Consider the following 10,730-nt stretch of genomic DNA (forward strand, 5'->3'; position numbering starts at 1 on the left):
CATCAGCCGTTGCTCACGTTTACCCACCAGCCCCCTGCCCTGGTTGTGACTGCTCAGGGCTGTTTTCTCTTCCCTGTGAGCACCTTGTGTCCCACTTTCTTTAATCCTGGTTGCTGTGCTATCTCCTGTAAGTCTTAGGGGCTCCATGGAGCTTGGCCCTTCATCTCTGCAGCACATCTGCAGACATCAGTGTGTGCTGGGGTCTTGTTCCGTGTCAGCCAGCCCATGGCGAGCTGCTGGGGTCAGTGGTGATCCCTTCTAGAGGCTTCTCCAGGTCTCTGGAGGTGCAGCAGCAGAGCTGTTGATGTGCCTCACCATGGAGACAGGGTTGCCTCGATGGAGACTCCAGGCCTGCTGTTTGCCTGATGGATGCTCTGATTTGACCAGAGGAGTTGAAGACCGGCTCTGGAGATGTGAGCCTCCAGCCCTCCTGGCACCAGCTGAGAACAGAGTGAACCCTGGAGCTAATGAAGAAGGTAATGCAGAGGAAAGAGGGGCAGCAGGAGAGCCACTGAGGCATGAGGGGTGATCAGCCCAGGGCAAAGCAACAGGAAAAATGGCAAAGCAGTGCCTGGGGAGCTGGGAGGGGAGAGGGCGAGGCAGAGCCCCCAGTGAGTGATTAACTCAGCTCTGAGAGCTGCCCTGCACCAGCCTGCAGCCCCAAGGGCAGCTCCTGCAGCAGAGGCAGCTCCTGCAGCCCCAAGGGCAGCTCCTGCAGCAGAGGCAGCTCCTGCAGCAGAGGAAGCTCCTGCAGCCCCAAGGGCAGCTCCTGCAGCAGAGGCAGCTCCTGCAGCCCCAAGGGCAGCTCCTGCAGCAGAGGCAGCTCCTGCAGCAGAGGCAGCTCCTGCAGCCCCAAGGGCAGCTCCTGCAGCAGAGGAAGCTCCTGCAGCCCCAAGGGCAGCTCCTGCAGCAGAGGCAGCTCCTGCAGCCCCAAGGGCAGCTCCTGCAGCAGAGGCAGCTCCTGCAGCCCCAAGGGCAGCTCCTGCAGCAGAGGCAGCTCCTGCAGCAGAGGAAGCTCCTGCAGCCCCAAGGGCAGCTCCTGCAGCAGAGGCAGCTCCTGCAGCCCCAAGGGCAGCTCCTGCAGCAGAGGCAGCTCCTGCAGCCCCAAGGACAGCTCCTGCAGCAGAGGCAGCCCTTGCACAGCCCCAGGCCGAGGAAGCTGCTGGGCAGACACAGGGGTTGTCCCAGCAGGGACCCCTGAGGCTGAGCCCTCCAGGGGAGGGGGCACAGCTAGTGCTGGGGTTGTTCCAGACAGCCCTGAAAGCAGCTGTAGAATGTCTTCTTGAGGCAATTTCAGCTCTGAACCCTGTTCCTCCTCTTCTTCTCACTCTTTGCCTGATGGCACAGGGAAGGGACACTGACCCCCTGCTTCCCCCTGACCTCACAGGCTGGGGCAGCCCCGGGGGGCCATTGCCCACCTGCCTGTGGCCTTTCCCCAGCACAGGGGGTGCAGAGGTGGGCTCTGACTCCTGACTGGGGGTTATTGCACACTGTTCTTAGCAGCTGCATCTTGCCTTTGTTTCTAGACACAGCTGTGTTGCAGGGACAGGGGAGGACCCTGTGTAAAACAGGGCTTAGCCAGTTGTTACTGGGGAGGAGAAAAGGGAGATGGGAGGTAGGAGAGAGGAGCAGTAACTGAGGGCAGAGGGGATGGCAGAGGCTGGGAACAGCAGAGCCTCGGGTGGAAATGCAGGGATGAGGATCCAGGCCCAGGGTCCAGCGTGGGGAGTGGGCCCTGTGTGCTGGTTGGCACCAGCCGTGCTGCTGCTGCAGCATCCAGGGCAGATCTGTGGGATGGGTGTGTGCTGTGTGGCTCCAGACTCTGCTCTGAGAAAGAAACACGTTTCCTCCCCAATCTTGAAGCTGTTGGGTGTTCCTTGCTTTTGGGAGGTGCTTTAAATCTGCCTTGCCAGAGCCGTGGGCTGCGAGGAGCAGAAGCTGGCTGCACGATGCTGAGCTCAGGTCTCCCCCCCGTGCTCCTGTTGCTCACAGTGCTGCAGCTCAGCTGGTCCCTGAGCGATGAGGAGAAGAAGATCATCTTGGATGAGCACAACAAGTACCGCTCCCAGGTGTCTCCTCCTGCTGTGGACATGCTGAAGATGGTGAGTGGCTTTTATTGCAGGGCAATGTCAGGGGGTGTTTGAGCAGTGCAAGCCTCCACCCCAGTGCCAGGAGGGATCTGGGCTCTCTTTAGGGGAGGCAGAGCTGTTCTTGTCTGGGCTGTCAAGGGAGGGGTGCCCTAAGCTGCCTCTTAGGAGATGAGTTTCCCTTCACCTGGCCACCACAACTTGAGCATGACTGTCTTGGAGCTGAGGGATCCCCTGTTATGTGACTGCAGTGGCAGCAAAAATGAGCTGGTTTTTTGTCCTATTTGAGCCCTTGATTTGATTAAAAGTTGGCTGTTTGTGCTTTATCTTGCACCACATGTGATCTGCAGCACTGTTCCACGCTGTGTGCAGAACACACACAGGAGGAGCACAGCTGCTTGCTGTGGGTAGCTGGAGTGCTCTGCTTTTTCAGTGCTTGTGCTTGGAGACCTTCCTGCTTGGTTCAAAAGTTGTCCAGGCTGACAACTGGGAGATGGCTGAGCAGATGAAGCAAAGGCTGAATGGGAGGTCTGACAAGTGACTTCAGACTCGAGCGGGACAGAGCCAGAACTCTAAGCACCACCTGAGCAAGGCACAGAGGACGTGTATAGGGGCTTTGGAGCCAAAGTCTTAGAGGAAGCCTGAGGGAAACACTCTCTCAGGGTCCCTCTGAGGCAGTGCTGCTGCTCCCAGCCAAAGCTTTGGCTGCAGACTGTGCTGTGTGATGCCCCCTCGGCAGCGGGGCTTCGTTTCTGCTCCAACACACAGAACTGCCCGTGCTCTGCAGCCAAGGGCTTCTCTTCTTTATTGAACACAGCAAATGTTTAGCTGGCAGCAGCCCTGGCAATCCCTTGGCAGATGTTTTCCATGACAGCACCGTCCTCACTGCCCCGGGACGTGTGCTGGGGGTCACCTGCTGCTGCGGCACCGCGAGCTCGCCGCGCTCCTCCCCGGGCGCTGCTGCTGTGGAGAGAGTGAGCTGGGAAATAGATGAGGGGGACTAAAGCCCAAAGCCACTTCTCTTTTTTAATGAGGCCAATCCTGCAGGTGTGAGTCCCTGTTTATGGGGCCCAGGTCTGCTGCCAGAGGGAGAGGGGTGTGTGCTCCCCAGACGAGTTTTCCAGCGCTCCCTCAGCCTGGCTTGGGGCCATGGGGGAGGTCGGCCCCTGCTCTGTGCAGTTGTTCCTTCTCCCTGCTCCCTTGGTGCTGCTGCCCAGGGGCCCATCCTCATCCCCTCAATGCCTCTTAGGCCGTGCTTTGTCACCCCCTTGGGTCCAGCCCTGGATCCAAAGGTTCCCCCTTAGGCCCCCCCGTTTGTTGGGTGCCTTCCAGCCCGCTGCAGAAGCGCTCCGTCAAATGGCACGAGGACAGTCCAAGCAGCTGCACTGTTGGGTTCCTCGTGTGCCTCCCTGCAAGAAAACCTCTCCTCCTCATCCTCCTCCTCCTGCATTCAGTGTGGGGAGCAGGGAGCTGCAGGGCAGGGGCTCAGCTGGGGGGCTGCTGCTGCTCTGGGGGTCTGTGGGCAGGAGCTGCCCCACAACCAGGCGTGTGCTCCCAGGCTCTGGGCAGCTGCTGGGGCAGATGTGCTGTGATCTGCTCCCATCCCCACGCTGGTCAGAGAGGGATGTCCCCAGGCCCCCCCTGCATGAGCCAGGGTAAGTTTCCTCCTTTCCTCCATCCGACTTTGTCACTTCTCCATGCCGAGCTGGGGAAGGCCAATGGCATCCTGGGCTGTACTGAGAGTGGGCAGCAGGTCACAAAATACTCCCCTGGCACAGGAGGAGAAGCTCCTTTGGTGCTGAGGGGAGGGAGCCCTGGCCCAGGCTGCCCAGGGAGGGTGTGGAGGCTCCTCAGGAGGTTTCCAACCCCACCTGGACACGTTCCTGTGCCCCTGAGCCAGGGGAAGCTGCTGTAGCAGGGGCTGGGGCTGGATGAGCTCTGCAGGGCCCTTCCAGCCCCCACCATGCTGGGATTCTGTGATTCTATGATGATAGAGATGCTCCAGGAAAGGCTGTTGAAGTTGTGCTGGTGCACTGACCTTGCCTTGTCTAGTTTGTGCTGGGACTGACTGGGGAGTTCTCCTCTCCCCTCCTCTCCTGAAGACCATGTTGGGTGGAGATTTGAGTTGTACTCCCGAATGGGGAAGTTGTGGCCAGCCTGGGGGTCCTTGGTACATGTCCTTGTGGATGTCAGAGCTCTGTGTCCCTGTCTGTAACACTCAGCTCCTTTCAGAGCTGGGATGCAGAGCTGGAGGCCTTTGCTCAGGCCTATGCAGAGAAATGCATCTGGGACCACAACAAGGAGAGAGGCCGGCGAGGGGAAAACCTCTTTGCTATGGCCCCAACCCTGGACCTGGAGTTTGCTGTGGAAGACTGGAGTGGGGAGGAGAAATACTACAACCTGACAACTTCCACGTGTGTCCCTGGGCAGATGTGTGGCCACTACACCCAGGTACCGCTGCTGGGGAGAGGGGAGGGGTTGTTGGGAAAGGAACCATAGCAGAGCCCCAGCTCCTCCCAAAGTCTTTGCAAAGGGGCAGGGAACCAGGTGGGAGTCACCCTGCTAGAGGGGAGCCTGGGCATGATGCCAGCCATGACCAGCCTCTTGGAAAAGGTCTGTGTCTGAACAAGCTCTGCAGCCCTGTTTGGCTCCTCAGCAGAGCTGGGTGCCAGCTCATCTTAGCAGAGATGAGGTCTGAGTGTTGGGTGGGAGCAAGGAGGGACAGAGGTGGTGCTGGTAAATATAAGGATGGATGGACAGATGGATGCATGAATGGATGGATGGGTGGGTGGATGGATAGGTGGGTGGATGGGTGGATGGATGGGTGGGTGGATGGGTGGATGGATGGAGGGTTCCAGGACCAAAGCAGAGATGATGATGCTCTGCCTGGATCCTGGCTGGATCCTGAGTGCTAAAGCAACATGGGGCTGTGGAGTCTGGAGACGAGGGAGCACATTGGTGTGGCGACAGAGCAGCCTCCCAAGGCCAAGGGCCAGGCTGCCAACGGGGCACGTGCCTGCCCCAGTCACCTCCCGTTGCTGCTACTGCTGCAGGTGGTGTGGGCCAGCACCAGGCACGTCGGCTGCGGGGCCAAGTTCTGTGAGAAGATCGACGGGATCGAGACCGAGGACATGTACCTGCTGGTCTGCAACTACTACCCGCCGTGAGTCCTGCCTGCAGCTCCCCAGGGCCTGCAGTGTCCTTCCCACAGTCCCTGTAGCACAGCAGCATCTGGCCTTGGCCAGGAGCAGTAGCAGAGCCATGCCAGGGAAGGCCTTTGCTACCGTGGGGCGGTCAAAGGCCGCCTGGTCATCCCATGGCTGCGGCTGCTGGGGGCTGCTGCAGCTCCTGGCACAGGCCCAGGGAGGGACCTTCCCCCGAGAGCTGGGCTGCTCTGTTCTCAGGGATGCTGAAGGGTCTGGTCCCTGGGCTGCTCTGTTCTAAGGGATGCTGAAGGATCTGGTCCTTGGGCTGCTCTGTTCTCAGGGCTGCTGAAGGATCTGGTCCATGGGCTGCTGAAGGGTCTGGTCCATGGGCTGCTCTGTTCTCAGGGGTGCTGAAGGATCTGGTCCATGGGCTGCTCTGTTCTGGGGGATGGTGAAGGGTCTGGTCCCTGGGCTGCTCTGTTCTCAGGGGTGCTGAAGGATCTGGTCCATGGGCTGCTCTGTTCTTAGGGGTGCTGAAGGATCTGGTCCATGGGCTGTCTCCCCTGGTTTTAGCACCCTTGGGGTCAGGCCATGGAGTAAATGGCCCTGACTGTGTCAGGAGACCAAGACCTGCTAATCCTGACATGAACCCCGAGTTTTGTCTTGGCTGGGATGCTCCAGTGGGATCAGACCCCCTGTCTGGGGTGGGTGTTCCCCCCTCTCCTCACGCTGCCTCTGTCTGGTGTCTCCTGCTCCCAGGGGCAACATGAGGGGTCGGAAGCCGTACGGGGAAGGTCCGTCGTGCTCGCAGTGTCCCCAGGGCACGCTCTGTGTCGGCTCCTTGTGTGGTAAGTGAAGCAAAGTGCCACATGGCCCCTGTGACTCACACTCTTGGGTTGGGGTCCGAGCTCTGAACCCTCCTGGAGTTATTGGGAAGGCCTGGACCAGCAGGTGGGGCAGCAGCCCCTGAGATGGCTGAGCTGCTCCAAGATGAGGATGATCAGAGACCTTGAACCCCCTTAGGCAGCAGTTGTTGCCCCACGAGGATGCCTTGACCCCGAGGGGCAGGAGGCTGTGTGAGGAAGATGAGATGTCTCCAGGTTGGGAACCTGGAGTGAGGGATGGCCCAGGATGACCTGTGAGGGGTCAGCTGCTGCTTCTGCCCTTGCACGGTTGCTGCTGGCCCTGCTCAGCACAGGGGATGCCTCGAGCTCAGCTGACCCCCACCCTAACCCCTGGCACTTTTCATCTCTTACCAGAACCCACTGTAGAAGAGACCACTGCAGCCCCTGTGACAACCAAGGGAAGCCCCTCCACCCTAACCACAGCCAGGCCAAAACCCTCAGCCAAGCCAGAACCCACACCAGAGCCCACCTCAGCCAAGCCAGAACCCACACCAGAGCTCACCTCAGCCAAGCCAGAACCCACAGCCACACTTACAACCACAACCACAGCCAAACCACCACCCAAAACCACGCTCCCAAGCACAGCCAAGCCACCAACTACAACCACACTCAAGCCAAAACCCACAACCATGCTCCCAACCACAGCCAAACCAGCCACAACCACACTCCCAAGCACAGCCAAACCAGCCACAACCACACTCCCAACCACAGCCAAACCAGCCACAACCACACTCCCAAGCACAGCCAAACCAGCCACAACCACACTCCCAACCACAGCCAAACCAGCCACAACCACACTCCCAACCACAGCCAAACCAGCCACAACCACACTCCCAACCACAGCCAAACCAGCCACAACCACACTCCCAACCACAGCCAAACCAGCCACAACCACACTCCCAAGCACAGCCAAACCATCCACAGCCACACTCCCAAGCACAGCCAAACCAGCCACAACCACACTCCCAACCACAGCCAAACCAGCCATAACCACACTCCCAAGCACAGCCAAACCATCCACAGCCACACTCCCAACCACAGCCAAACCACCCACAACCACACTCCCAACCACAGCCAAGCCAAAACTTGCCACCACACTCCCAATGACAACCCCAGCCAAGCTAAAACCCACAACACCAGCAGCCACCACAGCTGTGCCCAAGCCCAAACCCACCATGCCAGCACCAACCACCACTACTGCAAAGCCAAAGCCCAGCACACCAACATCTACCACACCAAAACACACCCCATCAACCACTAAAGCAGCACCCACCACACCAAAATCCACCACAACTACCACTACCACCACACCAACAGCCACAGCAAAACCCAGCAGCACAACAGCCAAGCCAGTACCCACCACACCAAAACCCACCACAGCCACCAGTACAGCCAAACCAGGACCCACTACAGCCAAACCAGCACCCACCACACCCAAACCCACCACAGCCACCACTACAGCCAAACCAACACCCACCACAGCCAAGCCAGCACCCACCACACCAAAACCCACCACAACCACCACTACAGCCAAACCAACACCCTCTACAGCCAAACCAACACCCTCTACAGCCAAACCAACACCCACAACAGCCAAACCAACACCCCTCACAACCACAACAGCCAAGCCAGCACCCACCCCACCAAAACCCACCCCAACTCTGGCTAAGCCAAAACCTGGCACAGCTACAGCCAAGCCAACACCCAGCACACCAACAACCACCACCAGTGCAGCCAAGCCCACAGCAGCAGTAAAGCCAGACCCTGCCACCACAGCCCAGGCAGAGCTGGGAGCTGCCACAGGCGCAGAGGCAGAGCCCCCTGGGGTGGAAAGCCCCGGGCCCACCGAGGCAGCTGGGCTGGCTCTTTCCTTTAAGCCCACACCAGACCTGGATTATGAAGGATCTCCAGAGGCAGAGGCAGGCACTGGAGAGCCTGGCAGCCCCCTAACCACAGAGGATCCAGCCGAGAGCTCCAGCCCCAGCTCAGCTCCAGGAACAAGGGAAGGTGTGAAAGAGGATGGGAAGGACGGATCAGCCTTTTCCAGTCCATCTCTATCCCCCAGCCAGCCTGTTCCAGAGATCAGGTTGGGTTTCAATAAAGCTGAGCTCATGACCCCCTCCAAGGGGGTGGGTTCCAGCCCTGAGGAGCCGACCTTCCTGCGTTTGACCTCATCCTCCAGAGAGCCGAAGGGGCAGAGCCCGTCGTTCCAGAGCTCCCTCTCAGGTAAGCGGCCGTGGAGCCCGTCCTGGAGCACAGCCACCATCCCCCAGCAGCACTGGGGAGGAGCCAGTGTCAGGCTGGGCCTCTGCATCCTCCTCTCCTGTGTGGCACCACGTGTCCTCACTCTAACACTGGAAGGGGCTGGTTGGAGTTGGTCCATGGCTTTGGCTCCCCACTAACCCAGGGCCGTGTCTGCCCCGTGGGGTCCCCGATGGGGCTGCATGAGTGGGAGCTTCTCTTCTGGCCACCCCTTCCCCTGTAACTCCAGGTTTGCTTCTCTTGTGACAGCAGGTGCCCTGGATGCTGAAGAGGTGGAGACAAACTCAGCCCAAAGGAGCGTGGAGCAGCCCCCGGCAGCCGCCGGCACCCGCCCGGGGCTTTCGCTCCTCCTCCTACCCGCGGCCACCTTGGTGGGGCTTCTGCTCTGAGTGGCCTCTCCAGGCTGTCCCTGCACCAGTCACTGAGGCTTTCTTCAGCCCTGGGGGTTCCACAGGGAGACACCACGGACAGTTCAGGCCGACTCGCTCTCTTCTGCCTTCCCTGCCCCAGCCCCGAGGAGCCCAGGGCAGCTGGCGGCCCCACGGGGGCTTTTCCCCTTCCTCAGGAGCCCAGGGCAGGGGGGTGTTTGCCACAATGCTCATGGCCCTGGGTGCTGCTCCTCTCCCCGAGGCAGCCTGGGCCCCAGGCTGTGGCTGGCAGCTGCTGCTGCACCATGGCCCTGGGACAGCACAGGGCTTGGCACCCCCTGCACGTGAGACACGGGCATTGGCTCTGGTGTCTGTGGATGGGACCTGCTGGTTGAGTTTCCCTCAAAACTGCTCCTTCCCTCTCCTGATGGGCCTGTCTCTGGCAGTTCTGGGGAACTTTCTTCTCGTCCTTGTCCAGAAAGGGCACATTGTGGTGTGTTTCCAGAGCAGAGCCTCTCTCTGTACTGGTTCTGGTAGAGCCATGGCCAGCATTGCCCAGCTGTTCCCCTTCCTGCTCCTCAGAGCTCTGCAGCCTGTGGCTGCTCCTCTCTGCCACGTGTGCCCGTTCCCCAGCCCTGGCCGTGCCCGGCCGGACGCCTGTGCCTGTGCCTGGGCCCCTGCACACAAGAGCAACCTCCCTCCTTCCTCCAGCTGCCTGCTGCATGGCTGCCTGCTGCATGGCTGCCTGCTGCATCCCTGCACTGTGCTGCAGCGTGCAGACACATCCCAGCTGACACTTCTTGTGCCTGGGGTGGAGCCTGGTCCAGGAGAGACAAGTCATCAGATGTGCTGGTAGAGTTTTGAGCCTGAGAGAGCCAAGTGCATGGTGTTAGAGGCTTCTGGTGGTCCCAGGACTTGCTGCAGGATGGCTGTCATTGCCTGGGACACTGCTTTGTTCCCACATGGCTCTGCTCCCTTCATCTGAGAATCCCCAGTAAACTGTTAAGTACGTGACAAGCTTTGCAGCGTGGTGGGAGGGGACTAGAGGATACAGTCCCTTCTCTAGTGGTTTCATCCTTTGGTTTCTGAAACAGAGGAGGTGGAGACTGACCTGCAGGACACTGCTGGTGCCCTCCCCTCGCTGCTGTGCCCTGTGCATCCCCAGAGCATGCACTGAATAAATGCTGGTGTGAATGCCTGTGTGGGCTGTGCAGTGACCGTGGGCTGTGCTGGGGGAGCTGCAGGCTCAAGGTCTCAGTGTTGTGTCTGTGAAATCCTCCTGAGCCTGGGCTTAGGTAGAACTGCTCAAAGCCAATGTGGCTCCTGGGGGGATCACTTAGGTGCCACTTTTGTCAGATTTATAAGCAGCTGGAGGGAGGTATGGGAATGAACCATTCCCCCAGCACCCTGCTGAGTGCAGAGCAAAAATGGGTCCCCACCAGGTTTCACTGCAGAACCTCCCTCAGCTGCAAGCAGCCAGTGGGGAAAGACCTTGGCAAGGCCTAAGCCCACAGCACAGGAGCTTTTCCCAACTTGTCTGGCCCTGCTCTGCCTGCCCAGAGCTGCCCTGTGCAGAGAGACCCTGCCCAGTAGCTCCAGCTCTGCAAAGCTCCAGCTCTGCAGGGCACCAGCTGCCCGTGGGGTCTGGGAGGCAGCCAGAGGCAGCAGCAGGGGAGAAGCTGCAGAGCTGGAGCTGCTGGCAGCTCATCCTGCCCGGCCCCACAGGGAGCTGGGAGCCTCAGTTAATCACAGGCATCAGCTGTAGTTAGGAATCAGATTAAGAATAAGCTCCAGCCCAGGTGCTGTGGCTGCTGCACACCCTGGCTGCAGCCTGGGCTGATGCTGAGCTGGTGCTGGGCTGATGCTGAGCTGCTGCTGGGCTGATGCTGAGCTGATGCTGAGCTGATGCTGGGCTGATGCTGGGCTGATGCTGAGCTGCTTTCAGGGAGAAAGTGGAATGCA

At 59.8% G+C, this 10,730-nt stretch overlaps 1 protein-coding gene across 1 annotated transcript; it reads left to right on the forward strand.

Annotated features, from left to right (window-relative positions):
* The first annotated feature begins 1,949 nt into the window (after window positions 1–1,949).
* Window positions 1,950–9,949, forward strand: PI16 (peptidase inhibitor 16). The gene is made up of 6 exons (XM_062013276.1): window positions 1,950–2,102; window positions 4,320–4,538; window positions 5,141–5,250; window positions 5,993–6,081; window positions 6,493–8,364; window positions 8,650–9,949. Exons 1-6 carry the CDS (start codon window positions 1,950–1,952, stop codon window positions 8,787–8,789), a joined length of 2,583 nt encoding a protein of 860 aa, XP_061869260.1. The 3' UTR covers window positions 8,790–9,949.
* The last annotated feature ends 781 nt before the right edge of the window (window positions 9,950–10,730 follow it).

The sequence above is a fragment of the Colius striatus genome, chromosome 22 (genome assembly GCF_028858725.1).
Source record: "Colius striatus isolate bColStr4 chromosome 22, bColStr4.1.hap1, whole genome shotgun sequence".
Classification (NCBI taxonomy): domain Eukaryota; kingdom Metazoa; phylum Chordata; class Aves; order Coliiformes; family Coliidae; genus Colius; species Colius striatus.

Excerpts from the sequence above, each read along its gene's own strand:
- PI16 (XM_062013276.1), top strand. The coding sequence starts at position 1,950 with ATGCTGAGCTCAGGTCTCCCCCCCGTGCTCCTGTTGCTCACAGTGCTG. Across the intron at positions 4,539-5,140 it reads TGTGTGGCCACTACACCCAG|GTGGTGTGGGCCAGCACCAG; the intron begins GTACCGCTGCTG and ends CTACTGCTGCAG. Across the intron at positions 8,365-8,649 it reads GTTCCAGAGCTCCCTCTCAG|CAGGTGCCCTGGATGCTGAA; the intron begins GTAAGCGGCCGT and ends CTCTTGTGACAG.